This window comes from Helianthus annuus, chromosome 3 (genome assembly GCF_002127325.2).
Source record: "Helianthus annuus cultivar XRQ/B chromosome 3, HanXRQr2.0-SUNRISE, whole genome shotgun sequence".
NCBI lineage: Eukaryota > Viridiplantae > Streptophyta > Magnoliopsida > Asterales > Asteraceae > Helianthus > Helianthus annuus.
Window position 1 is genome coordinate 4258459 of NC_035435.2, and position 19277 is coordinate 4277735.

General features: G+C 36.6%; 1 protein-coding gene across 1 annotated transcript; it reads left to right on the forward strand.

The window, feature by feature from the left end:
* The first annotated feature begins 15637 nt into the window (after nt 1–15637).
* LOC110931124 (serine/threonine-protein phosphatase 7 long form homolog) lies at nt 15638–16633 on the forward strand. The gene has a single exon (XM_022174531.1). It carries the CDS (start codon nt 15638–15640, stop codon nt 16631–16633), a length of 996 nt encoding a protein of 331 aa, XP_022030223.1.
* Nucleotides 16634–19277: the final 2644 nt, after the last annotated feature.

Here is a 19277-nt window from a genome sequence, read left to right on the forward strand (position 1 = left end):
CACGTGGATCCCGCCGATAATCCTCGTTGCCTCGATCGGCGTTTCTACGGGGATGTCGGTTCATGCGTGCTCCACGGTCTCCCATAATCGGATCTTGCTGAGCTCTGATGCCACCTGATGCAGTTCTCCTTAACTCCCAGTCGGATCAAACACAAACAAGAAACGAAAAGCTGGAATTTTTATTCACAAAATTCAAACATCAACTGAGTTCCAAACAATGAAAAGAAACACCATAAATATAACTTCCTAAGCCACCAACGTAGGAGGTAAACTAGGAGAAAATGCAGGAACAGTAAGAGATTGTTGGGATCTGAAGGCTGTCTGTGATTGTGTTTGTTTGCATAAAACGAATAAGTGCAGCGGATGAGTAGCAAACTTTGTAAACATAATCAAAAGAAAGTATAGATTGATAAACAATTGCTATTTCATTGAGTCAAAAGATTTACAATAGAAAGCAAATGATTACAGCAAGCTTACAATCTAAACTCCCCCTCAGCCTGATACACCAGAGTTGGTTGCACAAGATGAAAGGATGAATTGAGGAGAAAAACTCACTCAAAACGATCAAGTGTAACAGTACAGAATACTGTTATACTTATAGGCAAACCAAACTACTGATATGCTTCAGCTGACGTCACCATGATAGTGACATCTAACGACCTAACAAACTACAAATACTGTTCTATACAAACTACTGTTATGTAACATCTGATAATCACTAAAGTACAAAACATAAGGAAACTACTGCTTCACGTTCCACTGTTGTAGCCTTAGCATAGATGTTGAGTCTTCAGTGCTTTCTTCAAAGGTGATCAGTCTTTGAGAGGGCAATGCTTGAATCTTCAGCAGTACTTAGGAGACGGCAGTAGATAGAGCAACAGAGTTTGTCTTCAGCAGTTGTTAGATAATCATCAGAGTTTGGTTTGTCAGTTGTTGTAGTTGAGCAGCACTTAACATTCATCAGCTGTTAGATAACCACTGTCAAGGGGAGAGATTAGAGTAAACTGCTGCTTATTAAGTGTCCACTGATGGGATCCGGTTTTGGCTTTACATTATCTGTTCCTCTGTTAGGGTTCAATCCCAACAATCTCCCCCTGGAACAGATAATGCCAAAACCCTTCCTTATTCAGGACCTTTATTACTCATCAAGAGTGCCTTAGCTTGTTCTTTGAATTCAGCTTCAAATTCTTTGGCACTCTGGTCATCTTCATCCCTGCACAGTGAGAGCTCAAGGAGATCCTGCAAATCTTGAACACTAAGGCCTAGTGCCTCTTTCCTTGATATATGCTTCACCTCACCATTGGCTCTGACCAAAGTCAATACGTGGGTCTTTTGATCAGACATCCACTTTAGTATTTTAAAGCCTAATGGGTTTCTTGGGAGAGATTTATTTCCAGATGAGTTGAGAGATGATGGCCTTGAAAACACATGCAAACTATCAGACATTCTTTTGAGGGCTTCTTCAATGACATTGTTTGCTGCAGCTATGTCATCTGCAGTTTCTTGTTCAATGAGTTCTTGCCTGTCAATCTCTGAAGTGTTTGTTGCAGTGTTTGGTGATGCAGATTTGTTTAATGCCTTTTCAAACAGGCTCTGAAGCTTTATTGAGTTGCCTTCTTTCAGACCCATTTTCATGATGATGTCTTTGAAGTACTCTGCTTCTTTTTCTTTAACCTCTGCCTCAGTCAACTGTTTACCTTCTTCTTGGTTTGTCTCAAGAGTAAGGTTGTCTGCTGTTTTCAACACTGTTTTGAGGTTGTCTATCTGCTGTTCAAGCTTCAACATTTGTTCTCGTTTCTGTGCAGCCCTTGACTCAGCAGTTTTTCTATTCTTCAGCCTTTCATAGGCTTCATCTGTTTGCTGCCTAGACCATTTTGATATGGCTTCAGCAGTGTCTATCTTGGCATCCACCAACTCCCTTTTCTTTCTTTTATACTCAGCAGTGAGATCAGCAATGAGTCTTTTGTACTTACTCCAATTTGGAGCAGTCTTCTTCTTTGAAGGATTATTCTTGATTTTTTGGATCCTTTCAGCCTCATGCTTTAAAGCTACTAAAGGCCATTCTTCAAACTGTTGTTCTTCAGCAGGATAGAATTTTTCTTTCATGATGAAGGCTAAAAGTTGTTCTCTGAATTTCTTCTTTTGATCAGCCTTTTCCCTTTCTAGTTCTTGTGTAAATTCTTCTATCTGCTTTACCTTAGTAAGGTAGAACTCCAGTCTTTGAGCAGTGGCTTCTTCACTTAAGCTTTCATTTTCACTATCAACCTTAGCTTTTATTTTAGCCTGCCTTGCCTTGATTCTGAGATAGTCATTTATATCTTCTGGAGGCATGTAGCCAATGAGAGAGGAGAATTTTCTTTTTGAGGAATCTGCTTCTGTATAAAACTGCCTCATCTCATTTTTGATGGCTTCAAGTTCAAGTGGATATTTAGCAGCATTAGGATCATGACTACCTTCATCAGCAGTGATTGGCTTTCTTTTTCTTTTTAGAAGCTGTGGTTGTGATGTGGGAAGAATTAGGGCAGTTGTGGATGTCTGACTAACAGTGGTTGAAACAACTGGTGTCTCAACTGCTGTTGTCATTACAACTACTGATGTATCAGCAGTTGTCTTCTGCTTTTGAGCAGGGGATGGAGAATGTGAGATGATATTTGATGGTGGTGATGGTGGTGGTGAATCATCATCAGGAATGAAAACCCTTCTCCTTTTTAGTGTAGGAGAGGCTGATGATGTTTGAGATTTTATGGCAGTGGATTGTGAATGTGATTGACTAACAGTGGTTGAAACAACTGGTGTTTCAACTACTGTTGTCATTACAATAGATGTTATGACATCTGCTGTCTTCTGCTTTATGGCAGGAGGCAGTGGTGGTGATGTGATTATAGATGATGATAGTGGTGGTTTTTGTGTTATAGACACAGATGATGATGGTGGTGGAGTAGTAGTTGTGGTGGTGTGTGTGTTGATGAGATGGCAGCTGTTTGGCTACTGACAGCAGTTTTTGTAACTACTGTTGTATCAGCTGTTGAAGTTTGTGAGGTTTTGGGTTTCTCTGGTTCAATGTACACCCCATCTTCTATACCTTTCTTTTTCAACCTGGTTTTCTCCCCCTTTTTGGCATTATCTGCCAGGGGTGTGTCCATGAAGAAAATGGCAGAAGGAGCTTTCTCACTTTGAGCATTCTGTTGTATGCTGGCCTTTATAGCCTTGATGTCTGCTTGAGTGTCTTTGAACCGAGATTCCACCATGTTGGTCAGCATTTTCACTTGATTTGCGTGCTGTTTAGCAGCCAATTGTTGCTGATGTTCAAGCAGTGGTTGGAGAATATTCCATAGCTCATTTGCAGCAAATGCTTGTGGAGCAGGTGCTTGAGCAGGAGGAGCAGAAGATTGGGCTATTTGAGCTTCTAACAGCTGCTGCACCATATCTTTTATTTCTGCAACTGTAGATTCCAGATTTTCAACTCTGGCCGTCAATTCATTATATTTTGAATCATCACCTGAGTTAACAGGATCATCTGAATCCCCACCAGCAGTGGTTGTATCAATGTGTGACTTAGGAGCTGTAGCCCAAAAGTCGTCCATTGATGCCCCTTTTTCTTGGTACTGGGGACTTCTTTCTTCAGCAATCGATGAACCTTTGATGTTACCAGCAGTTAAAGATAACTTTCTAGTGGTTACCGATGTTGCCATGGAAGAAATTGCCTTCAAGGGAGTCTTAGTAATGTAACAACTGTCCAACTGAAGATCTGTTGATTCATCAGTTGTAGTTGCTGCTCCACTTGAACTACCACCGAGAGTTACTTGTAACTCAGGGGGTGTAGCCTCCTCAGCTGTTGCTGGGATAACAGAGGTATGAGCATCAGACCCAGTCACTTGTGGAGGTATACTCTCAGTAATAGGTGATAGAGAGGAACTGGTTTGTGTCTGTGCCATATCAACTGCATGCAACAGGGGTATTATTTGTGGTAATGTGATTGGTGAGGGTATGGGTGTTGAAAGAGACATGTCCTTGGGATCAGGATTGTGGAAGATGGATCCGAGTGGATACAGAGCTTCATAATTTGGTGTCCCTGTGCTTACAACCTGATCCTTTTGTGAGGATGCAGGAGGAGTTTTAGGCTGGGGTTGAGATCTTTCTTCCATCTGCTGTGAGGAAGTAGCAGCAGTGGTTTCTGGTGACTTTTGTGTTGTCACTGGCAGTTGCTCTGGGATCTCATCTTCCAGAGTTGCCTTTGTTTTGGGTTTGGTGGGTTTTCTGGATGGTTTTCTTTTGGTCTTTTTGGTGGTGGCAGGTGTGGGTTTCAGAGCAGTGGGTGTGCTACTCTGATCACCTGGAGCAGTGGGCTCAGCAGTGGTTTCTTCAATGGCAGTTTCTAAGACCTGCTCACCCTCTTTTGTTTTTAATTTAATTGGTGCCATCATTCTTGAAAAAGTTTCTATTGTTAAACAGTTTATTTTGAATGAGACACCTTGTTTGGGCACTTCTGCCTCTTTCCCGACAAATTTTTGTTTCAAAATAGTAACTGAGAAACCTAGGAAAGAGCAGAAATGCCTTATTATCAACGTTCTTTACCAAATCATCAAATATTTCATGGGAGTAGTTATAGTTTTCATTGTTTAAAATTGCATACTCCAGGCATTGGATTTTTGTTGGTATCTCATTGAAGGACGTTGTTTTATTTGAAACACACATGAGCAGTGTGTGGAATAAAAATCTGGGTGCAGAAGGGAAGTAACCCTTTTGTAGGGTGTCCCTGTTTGGTTGTTCTGTATAGCCCCTTTTCATGAAATCCTTTACCAACTCGTCTTTTGTAAAAGAGGTTTTTCCATTTAAATCATCGAGTTTAAAGGTTTCAGAGATGGATTTTGGTGAAATATTTACCTTCTTACCCTGTATCGAGGAGTTGATTGCGGCGATGATATCTCCTTGGTTTTCAAGGGTGGCATGTTTCCAGAACTCTCTCTGGGTGTCAAGGTAAATAGGAGCGTCTGCTGTTATCAAAGTTTTGTACTTTGATGCAGAGAGGATGTCAAGGATGGAATCGAAGGTGTGGTTATCGGTAGGTTTTGTGAGTATACCTACATAGTTGTGTGGAGCTTTGTAGCGAATCTCCGGTGTTTCAGCAGCCATTTGAGTGGCTTCTGCTGTTTTGGAGGAAGATGATGGTTTTGATTTCGTCTTCGATTTTGGTTTCGTCATTTTGGATGAAGAAGATCGAAGAAGTTTTTGGAGTTATGAGAGGGAAACTATTATGAGAAGAGAACTTTTGGAATTCAATTCGACAGTAAAACCCTGTTTGGATTTAATCAGGGTTTTATTTAGGGAAAAAGTGATTGTTGATGTGGCAGCGGTTATTTTGATCTGAAGGCTAAAAACTGACCACATGTCAAACATCTGATGGAATGGAAAATGATGGAGGACAGTTGTTTTGACAACTACTGATGGAGCAAGTATCAGTAGTTACAACGGTAATAAAATGAAACAGTGGGTGTAACAGTGGATGGAACAAAGATTTTAAACATCAGTGTTTTTGAAGAGCAGAAGTTGACACTATAGCAGTGGACAGACTTTAGAGAGCAGATGTTATGGCACAGCAGCATTTTAGGAACAACAGTGGATAAAAACCAATGAGGATCATATGTTTAACAACTGTTTGTGCGGCAGTGTTTTGACTTTTGACAAATTCTTTTAGCACCTGTTTGTTCAGATGTAGAAAATGATTTGTTCTTGTAAAAGCACAATCTCTTGTCTATCACCTGTTGAGTACCAGAAATGCTATTCTTAACAATACACATTTTAGATGCACAATATCAAGATTAAATTGTCAGCAGTGATTCTCAGAAATTTTGTTCAAGGTTTTGCCATCTGTCTATTTTTCAGACAGTGGTTTAGCATCCCAGATGATGAAGTCATTTCTACATGAGCTGCTCATTTTGTGTCTAATTACTAGAACTAGAACATGAGTATCTCAGTAGTCTAAGTCAATTTGCAATCAATTTATGATCAGTGGAAACCTAACTTGAGCCTAATATGATCTCGATATGTGTGCCATTTCCTTTTGATTAAATTTAAGGATAGTAATTACACACAAAAATAAGGTAATTACATCCAGATCAGAGATGAACTTTTACTATAAAAAATGAGTAAAAAGATCATAATATATTTTAAAATAAATACTATATATCTGGTTTTTTTTTTTTTTTTTTTTTTTTTTTTTTTTTTTTTCAAGAGGAAAACTCCTTAAAAAAATTAAAGGAAGTTTTGAAAATAATCAAAAGGATCTGACAATTTACCAGTAAATTCATGATCATATTATTCTCAAGTTATTTTGACCATTGTTTTGGTCATTTTCTTCTCAATTGATTGAAAATTCATTTTAAGCACAATCACTGGAGATGCCATTGTTACCAGAACAATTTCTGTATTGATAAATGCACACAGTTGCATGATGACCACTGATGACCTAACTTTAACCTCAAAAGTGTTTTCTGCTTATGCTCTTTTCTTTTGATTTCAAAAGTTTTGAGATAGCTACACTTTGAGATTTGTTCATTTTCCCTTTTTACCCTTTTTATTTACATGTTCACAGGAATACTCACTAGGAGATTATATTTTGAACATGCTTTGTCCATAATCACTTTGAAGCAATGTTTTGAGAGATCTGACCATATTTGATCATGTTTCATTACAGATCTCACATTACCTATGATTAGGACTATTTTGACACCTTATTTTCTCAATGTGTTTAGACAAAGTCGATTTGGTCCTTTTGAAGGTACTCAACTTGCCTTTGAGCACATGAGAGATTTTGACCAAAGTTTTATTCCCTCTTTTCCTTTTCAGCAGTATTCTAGTGTTTTAGATGAACACAAGTTTTGCTGAACTGAGGTACATACTTTAGTTGTTTATTGAAAACATCACAAATATCAAAACAACAATTGAAATCAATTTTGAAAGCATCGAACGATCCCATAATTTATCAGATATTTTACAGATCTGAAAACTATGAGTGACATATGTATGAAAACACTTGTTGTGTGAGATTTATGTGTCATATGACATCTTGGTTGATTTACAAAGTTTTTGAATATTCATTTTATCCATGATTTACTCGTTACTCTGTTTTTCAACTGAATGCAACCAACCTTAGTATCAATGAGTTTTGAGCTGAACTGTTATGTCAAATTGATTGTTAGATCGAATTTGACTGTCCTCGCTCTGATACCAATTGTTGGGATCTGAAGGCTATCTGTGATTGTGTTTGTTTGCATAAAATGAATAAGTGCAGCGGATGAGTAGCAAACTTTGTAAACATAATCAAAAGAAAGTATAGATTGATAAACAATTGCTATTTCATTGAGTCAAAAGATTTACAATAGAAAGCAAATGATTACAACAAGCTTACAATCTAAACTCCCCCTCAGCCTGATACACCAGAGTTGGTTGCACAAGATGAAAGGATGAATTGAAGAGAAAAACTCACTCAAAACGATTAAGTGTAACAGTACAGAGTACTGTTATACTTATAGGCTAACCAAACTACTGATATGCTTCAGCTGACGTCACCATGATAGTGACATCTAACGACCTAACAAACTACAAATACTGTTCTATACAAACTACTGTTATGTAACATCTGATAATCACTAAAGTACAAAACATAAGGAAACTACTGCTTCACGTTCCACTGTTGTAGCCTTAGCACAGATGTTGAGTCTTCAGTGCTTTCTTCAAAGGTGATCAGTTTTTGAGAGGGCAGTGCTTGAATCTTCAGCAGTACTTAGGAGACGGCAGTAGATAGAGCAACAAAGTTTATCTTCAGCAGTTGTTAGATAATCATCAGAGTTTGGTTTGTCAGTTGTTGTAGTTGAGCAGCACTTAACATTCATCACCTGTTAGATAACCACTGTCAAGGGGAGAGATTAGAGTAAACTGCTGCTTATTAAGTGTCCACTGATGGGATCCGGTTTTGGCTTTACATTATCTGTTCCTCTGTTAGGGTTCAATCCCAACAGAGATAACTTCTAATTCAAATAAAGAAAAATAATAGATAAAAATTAACTAGATTCCAGCTGCCAACTTTATCCCCATCGCACAGCCTAAGCTGTTGGGCTTTGGCTTAAGTCTGACAAGCCAATTGGGCCTGAATTTGGGTCGCCTGGATCAAGGGGCCCAATGGCATCAGATTTCATCATCATTTATGTTCTTTTACCTCTTTCCTCTTCGTAAAATCTCATAGACCATACTACTTGCATCATACCAACAATGGATAATGATGCAATTAGTTATATTGGGAAAAGCTCTACCGAGAAAGATACATAGAAGTTGAAGGTGCAAATATTACGTTTGTGAAAGCAAGCCTACCAGATTGACATGATTTTGATGGATGAGAAGGTATTTTGATTATTACAAGTTCTTATCTTTATTATTTGTATGTTTTTTTTTATGTTGCTCCTTAAGAGATCTTGTATTTTATTTAGGGTGATAAAATTTAGGCCATTGTAAAGAGGGTGTTGCTGGTTCAAGTTGTGATAAGTAGATAACCAGTTTGATTGTTTGGTATATCATTATTATCTAAGGATTTACATGTAAAATTTAAGGTTTAAATTTATATTCATGATTTATTTTTTTCCTTCCAAATCTGTTTAGTTCATTCGAAATATAGAAACCGAATGTTAATTCGAGATAATAGTCTATTATCTATTTTTTTAACACAATCAACCCTAATTCTTGCAGGATTCTCTTTACAATAGGCTATGATGCTAAAGTTAGAATTGAATAGAAATGAGGTTTGTTTTGTCCTTGGCAACACAACCGTGATGGTGATGTGAGTGGGCTTCCTTTCACATTGCAACTGGTCAATGTGTTACCATTGTGGATGTGTTCTCGGTCAATCTGCAAAGTTGTTAAAACAGTCCACGAATAGTAACTTGGCTGCTAATCTGTGCATCTTTGGCTTTCTATTAGTTTACTATGATGAATGCCCTTGCTTTTTTTAAGGCTATGATGATGCACCTTATAGAGGAGAGGTATAACACATCTTGGTGATGTAACCGTGATGGTCGTGTGATAGAACACGCTATTACATGGCAACTGGTTACTGTGTGACCATGATATGTGTGCACTTTCTGTTTAACTATTGAGGTGCCTGAGCCTTATCATCGTCTCGAATAGTCATGCTTATGTGCCATTCTGCATTGAATAAGAGTGCAAATTTTGAGACTGTAAGAGATATCAAAGAAAGGCTCTACTCACTACTAGAAATTTGGCATTCTCTAACAAGCTTTTCCGTTACAATTGCGTAGCAAATTAAGGTTTGCTACGCATTTGCAACAAAACCTTGATGTTGGAAAAAGCCCCGTTGAAAACTATTTGCTACGCATTTACTACGCATCTTTAACGCATTTACGACAAAAATATACTGTCGGAAATTTGTGACGAATTTTCAACGCAATTTCAGTTTAGAGCTTTAAAGTTTTGCAACGCACTTGTGACGCATTTTTTTTCTGTCAAAAATGCATTGCAAATATGTCCGAATTTGTAACGCATTTTTTTGCGTTGGAAATTTTCGTAACAAATTGACATTTTTCTAGTAGTGACTACATTAGGTACGTACTTCTTTTAATGGTTGTTATGAAATTGCAATGTACAACGTTGATTATATTGTTTTTATATAGTAGAGATGGCATTTCGAACCCATTTATGTACTCACAAATGGGTTGGTTTGAGTTATGGTTGTATCAAACTGGCCAAATTATAATTGATCAAATGGGATGGAAGTTGTAAAAAAAAACATTTTTTCCGCTAACACTTATAAATGATCGATATGAATATGCAATTTTCATGTTTTTAATATATGGCGTGCTGGTATTTGGGAATATGGAAGAAGCGGGGCAATTTACAATGCGTTTATACATGTGACGGCTGGTTCGTTACTGTACTTTTTTTGGGTTCGTTACTGTACTTGCTCACTAATTAAGCATTGAAGCTACTATTGATCATTTAAAAACTGCATGCCTCCCAAAATAGATGGAAGTTGAGTTGGTACCCAATCTTTAGATCTTTCAATTAGTGCACATGGCCCAAGGGACAAGAGATAGTCGTACAACATTGGCATATCTTCCAGATGCAATCTACAACCACAAGCCCTGGTGAACGAGGTGAAAATTTTAAAACATTATACTTATTAGTTTGGTTGAAAAAAGTTGTTTCTTTAGAAGTTGCATCATATATGATGTTTATATTTTCAGATATTTTTCTTTAGATAGTCGCAAGGCAACCTGATTTACACACAATTTATGAGCTAGAGAGTATACCAATTTCAATCCAATCACTTATGAATGGTTTATTAGGGTATTGTTTTATCTCCTGGTCATGTTATGCTGGTAGAATAAATGGTTTATTAGGGTATTGTTTTATCTTATGGTCATGTTGGTAGAATAAAAATAAATTATTTATAAAGAAAAATGGGTTAAATGGGTCGAAAGTCATCCATAGCGTATTACCAAGGCATATACCATCTAAAATTGTTTCTTAAAAACTATGGATAGCTGCATATATCCAGTGGCGGACCCAGGAATTTTTATATGGGGGTGCGGAAAATTTTTAAAAGTTTTAGGCGTCTAAATATATACATAAAAAAGCGGTTCGGGTCGGGTCGGTTCGGGTCGGGTCGGGTCATGTAAAAAAAGAACATCAAACTAAAATTTATATAATCATCAAGAACACATCAAACGTTGTTACAAACATATTTAAAATGTAGCCTTACGGGTTTTCATTTTTTGAAATTTATCCAAAACATCATCATATGGATACTTTTTGGCTAGTTTTAGTATATTTGGAATGTCAAACGCATTAAAATTATCACACGGACTCAAACAACTCATACAAAGAAGTAGTTCTGATGTTACTTTGTTAAAACAGTTCCCAAATTCTTGAATTTGCAAATCGAGAACCGCTTTCCTATTGTTGAGAAATCGCGCCATAACATCCTTACTCATTGTGCCTATCACATACAAAATAAACAATATTCCTTAATCACATACACAACCTTATTTTGAGGAATGAAATCAACAATAATGGAACACAGCTTTAATAATGGAATCAAAAATAATGAAATCACTTTTTTTCAATTCCTTAATCACATACAGAAGATGATCCGAGGGAACACAGCCTTATTTTGATTTTTGAATAATGAAATCAACAATAATGGAACACAACTTTAATACATCAAAACACCTAAAATTTTAAACCTTTTTAACAAATATGTATGTCTATTATCTTTTGAAAAAACCACATAAGCATCAAAATAACTAAAAACAAATCAAGTTACCTCTATAAATTCAAGAGTGCGGTACTGTTGTGGCCGGAATTTTTGCGATTTCCGGCAAGATTTGTGGTTGATCGATCGAACAGAGTCTGCCTGTTGATGTTCTGTTTCTTTCGTGGTCGCTGGCAGCAAGAAGGGAGGGCGGGAGGAGATGAATGGACAATTGGGTTATTTGGGTTATGTTTTGTTTAATTGATTCACTTATTTGGGTTGGGCTTTAACATAAACTTATATAATTGGGCTTGATGTTGGATTATAGGAATACAAGTTTTATTTAAAGAGATGAGTGAGATAACTTGTTTACATAATTTGGTCGGGTCTAAATCCGTATTCAATTTTTTTTTATATAAATTCCTAACATTTTTGTTTCTAAGGGATGCGGTCAGAATTTTTCAAGGGGTGCGGTCGGGATTTTTCGTGAAAAATAACACTAATTTTTTTTAAGGGGTGCGGCTGCCCATCCACGGGATAAGGTGAGTCCACCCCTGCATATATCCCCTTCTAAACTTTATCAATTGCATATTTACCCGACCCAAAATCAAAATTGCATATATCCACTTATTAAAACCATACAAAATGACATGAATACCCTTACAAATGTAAAGAAACCTGTAATTGTTGTAGTCATTGTTTACAATTCCTCTTCTCTCTTGGCCATACACACAGCAATTCTATATCGGCGATTCCACTCTCAGCGATACACAGGATGATTCGAGGTTCGCAGGTGATTCCACAAGCATTTGTTAAGCATGCAAACGAATGATTGTTAGAAAAGTTGATATTGTTTTTATTACTGATTCAAGATCTTTACTTTGTGGGATACTGATAGACAAGGTTAGTTTGTCTTGAGTTTAGACATGCATTTTCTTTACTATAATTACTAATAATATTTAAGAAGAATCAATTGTGATGATTGAAGAATATTGCAACAAAAGTTATTGCTCATGAGATTGATTTTAAGAACACATTATCTGATACTCTTCCTGTTGAGTGTTGAAGTCCTTCAATAGATGGTCCAAAATCATGAAATACACAATAATATGTACTAACCAACTTGCTAATCTAAGAAATTGAATGCTTAAAAAATGCTTGAAAATTTAAACATTTTCCTGCTATAGAACATCGACAACTTACAGCCTTACTTGAAAGACAAAAATGTTTATACGAGGGAAAGTCGTTGTAAGCGTTGTTAGGGTGTTTTTGTTTCTGATTTACAAAATTTGATAATTTATCTCTTTTTAACTTGTGCACTTCCATAGTTAATACATTTTTTTACTATACGACCTTATTGTGGGAAAATTGGAGTAGGTTTAGTATCTTTGGCTAAGCTCTATGTAATCTTGTTTGTTATGTTTGGTTAATCTTGTAATTATGGTGTGTAGCATCTTGCTATAATGAATAAAATTTTCTGTCGGCCGTAAAAAAAAAAAAAAAAAACTATACGAATATACAGGTTCCAACACAACTATGAAATCACTTCGCGAACAGATGTTTAGGTCATCTTTATCTTTCATAATCTCCTAGAATCCAAAGTTTGTTTGGAATTATAAATGTGATTATGCAATTTTAATGAGGGGAAAGTTCTTGTACAAATAATCTTAACATACTAAACATACAAATTAAAGAAAAAGTTAAAAAGACAAGTTGACATTTTTGTAATTATCTATAACTATCAAAGTTACTCTACAAATGTATCTATAAAACCTAAAAAAAACTAACCCCCCCACCTCCCCAAAACCTAAACCCCCCACCCCAAAAACCTAAAAGAACTTAACCCCCCACCCCCCAAAAAAAAAACCTAAAAAAACCCAACCCCCCCCCCCCCCACAAGCTAAAATGCTAAAAACGAAACCCTCAAAAATCCTAAAAAAATCTAAAAAAAATAAAAAAAACACACAAAATTTTTTTTAATATTTTTTATAAAAAAATCGCTACTTTTAGTAGCAATTTTTTTTTTTTTTTTTTTTTTTGTAACAAAATGTGGCGAATTTTTATAAAAAATATTAAATTTTTTTTTGTGTTTTTTAGGTATTTTTGGTTGAGTTCACATTTGTATAGTAACTTTGATAGTTGGTGGTAATTACAAAAATGCCACATTGGTTTTTTGACTTTTCCTTCAATTTGTATGTTTAGTATGTTAAGTTTATTTGTATTTGATCTTTTGCCATTTTAATTAAAATGTAATAATTTGCAATTTCATATTTCGATTATATTTAAAGTAATTATCACTTTATCAAAGGCAACATATATAGTTTTAGTGCACAATTTTTAATCCCGAAGGCTATGTTTTGCCAAAAGTAATCAATTTATACACACAATAGATGTTTAGTTATTAGAATGTCCTTTCAATTATTATTATTATTATTATTATTATTATTATTATTATTATTATTATTATTATTATTATTAATGTTATTAATGTTATTAATGTTATTAATGTTATTAATGTTATTAATGTTATTAATGTTATTAATGTTATTAATGTTATTAATGTTATTAATGTTATTAATGTTATTATTATTATTATTATTATTATTATTATTATTATTATTATTATTATTATTATTATTATTATTATTATAGTATTAGTTATGAAATTGCCTTCCCCTCAACACACTTTATCTGTTGAATCTGATCATGCTTTCTTAAGTTGTATAGTGTGCAACAATGGTGGTACCGTGATAATTGAGCTCCAATATACGTGTTCTTGCGTGATATATTTAGTCACCTCATTCCTTTACTCATTTCACTTTATTTACTCCTTCCTTTTCACATACAACAATTCCAATTAAATATGTAAAATAAATCAAGTTGGATATAAATTTTAATTACACGCTTTGTTAGTTTTAATTTTATGTTACTTTTGGACCAAATCAAACCGATACCAACTAAACCCCTGCTACGTAATACGGGCATGCGGTCTAACCAAGTTTGCTACGCATCTTTTTGGTTGTATAAATGAAATATATTTTTTAAACCACTAATAATTTAGTTTTGAGTAGTTGTTCTAACCAAGTGGGCTACCCACTACCGAAACGGTTACGAATATTCATTTTTAAAGTTTTTGACTAATGTAAACACGTATTGACATCTTTTTGGGTATACCACGATCTTTTCTATTGTTTTTGTGTCATCACACATATATCGTCATTAAATTGGCAGAATAACTTGGTTGTTGACTATCGTGTCGCCTATTACCGAACTTTTCTATAGTAAATCAGCATGTCATTTGGCAATTTATATTTGAAACAACCAACTTCCTTAGTTTGTGTTTTCAAACAGCGAGGTTCTAATAAATTGTAGTTTCAAACAGCGGACTTAATAAATTTGTTATATAAAACAGCGAACTTCTCATAACACTGTGGTTTCAATCAGCGAACTTCTGACAAAAAGAATTTATGCAGAGCTTTTGCAGGAACATGCAACTTTTGACAGAAATTCTATTGAACTTCGCTGTTTCATGTTGCGAAGTACCTATAAACACTCAAAAAAATCAAGCCCACCTAAAGGCACTCTTATCCGGGTGAAACCACCTAATTATGCAAAATTTTCCTAAAACAATCCTGTAGGGTCATATGCTGATTTTTTTGCATAAATAGGTGATTTGAACCACAAAAGAGTGTTATTAGGTGGGTAAAAATTTTGTTTTCACAATTAGGTAGGTTGTGGTTCCATACAGCGACTTTCAATAACTTTTCTGCACAAAATCAAAGTGTCTGCCAAAAGCTGCATAAAATGTTGAAGATCGTTGAATGATACAGCGACCTTGTGAAGGTCGCTGTTTGAAGTACCAACTTTTGTGAAGGTCGCTGTTTGAAGTACCAAGCTTTGTGAAGGTCGCAGATTCTTATTGCAATGTTATTAAAGGTCGCAGTTTCATATAGCAATCTTATATAAAGTCGCAGAATCATGTAACAATGTTATTGAAGGTCGCAGTTTGATGTAACAATGTTATTGAAGGTCGCATTTTCATATGACAATCTTATAAAAAGTCGCAGAATCATGTTACAATCTTATTGAAGGTCGCTTTTTCATATTGCATGCTTATTGAAGATCGCAATATGGTGTCACAATCTTTGTAAATAACGACAATCTTTGCAGAATTTACATGCAGCTTTCGTTTGCTAGTGTAATAGGTGACTGTTTGAGCTCTTTGTCCTTTTCCTGCATGAAGTGTGAGTGGTTAAATGTAAAGGTGAAATGACTAAACACCCTAGGCTGTCACGAAATGGAATCAAACCTGCTAAGTTGAATAGTATTGTGTAAGAAAAATACTGTAGTGTAAGAAAAATACTGGCTTTCACCATGAATTCGAAAAATGAGGCACATATTGAAGTCTTTACATACGAACATAAAGCAAAGCACTCGGTCAACAATTTCAATATCAAACGAAGCTTCAATCCTTTCATTACCGATAAATATTTAGTGAAGTTTTCACAGCCGAAGATGAATTTTGAATGTCATCCTGGTCCGATTAATGCATCGGTGTTGTTCTTGGGCAACAATCACCGTGCTTTTGAGGTATTCAAAAATCCAACAGCGTATGATGTGCCATTAAATATTAGACGATCAGATCGAACGTTCTGGCAACATATGAAAGAAAATCCGGTTAGTGGAAGGGTAGAAGGTTTAATACATGCAGCAGGATTCAGCGGGATACTGCAAATTGGGTACAAGTATGTTGACCACGCGTTAATAACTGCGTTGGTTGAGAGATGGAGGCCAGAAACTCACACGTTTCACCTTCCTTTTGGAGAAACGACCGTGACATTACAGGATGTCAACGTGTTGTGGGGGCTACCGATAGATGGGTTGCCTATTTCTGGGGCTGACACTGGTATGTCGATGTATACTGTACGAGACAAGTGTCAAACGGTGTTGGGGTTTACCCCTGAGGAAGCTCATGTGAAGGGCAAAAGGGTTATGTCCTCCCGAGTTTTAGCACAAATAACGTCATCCAATTTTTCTGAAAATGAAGCATCAGATGAAGATTGCATTTTTCGTGCACGTCAAATAATATTTTATTTGATAGGGTGCACAATCTTTCCTGATAATGCAAACAACCTGATTGATGTCAAATTTTTAGAATTTCTGGTAGACTTGCCCGCATGTTCGGGATATAGTTGGGGCGGTGCTGTGTTAGCTCTCCTTTACAAAAACCTTTGTAATGCTACAACACCTAATGCTATAGCCATTACTGGCCCAGTTGCGCTTCTACAAGTGTGGGCTTGGGAGAGGTTTCGTTGTTTTGCTCCTGCTATTGCCCGGTTCCAGTACAATGCCCCGTTAGCTGCTCGGTAGTGTGAATTGGAAATAATTAAATTTATTATTTTGTATATATATACCTGACTTATGTTATTTTTTTATTTATCCTTTTAGGTGGAAGGGAAGCTTAACGTATACAGATGTTTCCACACATTGCCTGAGAACATATAGATCTCAGCTGCAATCAATGACCGAGGCAACGGTATGGTTGTTAGTTGTTGACATATAAAATTTAAGTTTGTTTGAACACGTTTCTAATGATTGAATTTTTTTTTTGTTGCAGTTTAATTGGAGACCATACGACGACATTGTGGGTAGACTCCCCGATATATGTCGGAGTGGTATGGGAATTTGGCGGAGTTGTTGCCCTCTGCTACTCTACTCGGTTATGGAGCATCACTATCCTCAACGAGTGATGAGACAGTTTGGCATGTTCCAGTACATACCTAACCCAATTGCCATAGATCATAATGAGCATGCCAGACTTCATTCCATGAACCGGAGCGGGAAAACCGGCTGGAACTGGTTAACTCGTCACGCACCGTATGTTAGTCAGTGGGAGGCACGTCATCAAAACTTGGTGACCGGGGAACTCATGACATCTGTTGGAGTTGCCAATGATTACATGTCGTGGTACATGGAACATACGATGTTATATGTGTCTAACCTACAGTTGTCAGCTGGCCCTAGGAGCGGTTTTCAAGACGAATGAGCAAGGGTCCAAATGATGGTATATACAAGTTTAAAATTATTGAAAGTTACCTTTTTTATTTTTAGTAAAAAATTAATTATTAATTATTTTTTTGCAGTCGGAGACGATGGGTCTAATTCACCGATCTGAAGATGTGGACGTTATTCATGGTGCGGCGTATCGGGCCCTTGAGATGTCTAATGTTCCACAATACACACAATATCCGACTCATCTGTCACAGGAGCCGGTGGACCTTGTTTCATATCCTCGTACACAAAGGGTAGGCAGGCCCCGACGTCGTGCTCGTGGTGGTAGAAACGTTGAAGAGGTCGGGACATCAAATTGAGGCCCAAACTTCGAAACAGGGGGGGGGGGATCAGGATCCGGTGGTAACGAAGATGTAAATTTTGCGGTAAACCTTGGTAATACTGATATGGGTGGATCATGGCAGTCAGCATTGGCTACGGCATGCTCCGAGGGTTATGACGTCGGTGACTTATTGAACGCCCAACAGAATGATATGGGTAACAACAATCAGTTTGTAGACCCAAACATAAGTCAGGCGGGGTTTTTTAGCCCCTCGTCCCATATGATGGACCCCAACACAAGTCTGGCAGGGTTTGTTACCCCCGCGTCACAGATGATAACATTTATGCCGGAGACCCAAACAGACTATCAGTATTGGCCCCCAAACCAAAGTAACGAAGATCACCGGAACCGTTATGCAGATGTTGAACCAAACCCCTTAAACTGGAGTCTCGACTTGAACCTGTTTCCACCATCACCGAATGACCCATAGAGTGTAATACTTTGTGAAATAAATATATTGTGTAATACATTGTGAAATAAATATATTGTGGTTTTTGATTTTGTTATTTGTGCAATATATTTTATTATTATTTTATTTTTCTAAGTAAACTGATACTAAAAAAACACATAAACTAACACAATCATGAGGTATTTATATTTGTTTATCATTAAGGGTATAAAGGACATTTCACAATGTTAAACTAATAAGCATTTTTCTCAAAAAGAAAAAGTATTTTTAAATCAATTTCCACCCACTATAAATACCCCTACCATAGTGAATGAGAAGTCCACAAAAACCACAACCACCTTTATGGCTAACCAAGGTGACAATCAAGTAGCTGATGAGCAAAACAATTCGCATGTGGTCCAGAGAAAGTCATTTTCGATTCTAAACAAGTTAAGACGTCCAACCGGTCGTTCTAGCACTTTGTCTTTTCCAAAGCCGACCAAGGTCGTGCTAAATAACCGTGGGTCGTCCGCTCAGTCGAGTAAACCTGGTCGCAGCCCTCCAGAAAGAAAAAATTTTGCATTTCCAACCAAAAATTCCGAAAATTGGTCAAGGGATGCTGTTGAGTTTTACCTAAACGGGGATTCCCCTTTTTGTTATTCTCGCTTTTTAGGGGAAATACAGCTACCTAGAAGCTTTTGGGGTAGCCTACTAGGCTACGAATCTAGTGCATGCCTAAATGACATTGTAAACCCAATCCTTCCAGTATTAAATTTTGATTATACAAATCACTGATTAGATATATATTTTGTTTATGGCAGCATGTTCACGCGTGGATGTTAAGGCTGATGCGGCTTCGACAATCTAAGCTTTTAAAAGACCCGTCAAGGAAATTGCGTTGGACGGTTTTACCTCCGCAATTTTATGAAGACGTGTGTTATACGAAGGATTGTTTAAGAGCGGTAGACATGGCGGGAAGGAAGGAACCGTACCCTCCATTTTGGGAGGTTGATTATTTGTATATTCCGATATGGATTAAGCAGGAGGACTGGTTACTATTCCGTGTTGATATGTTTAACATGGAAATAACACAATATTGGACTGATAAAAGACGGGGAAATGAAAAAAGACGGCTGGTTGAACACGTGATGGACATTTTTCCAATTTTCTTCAAGCATTTTCTTGACCAAATCCACTATTGGCGAAACTCGAGATACTGCACAAAGAAAAAA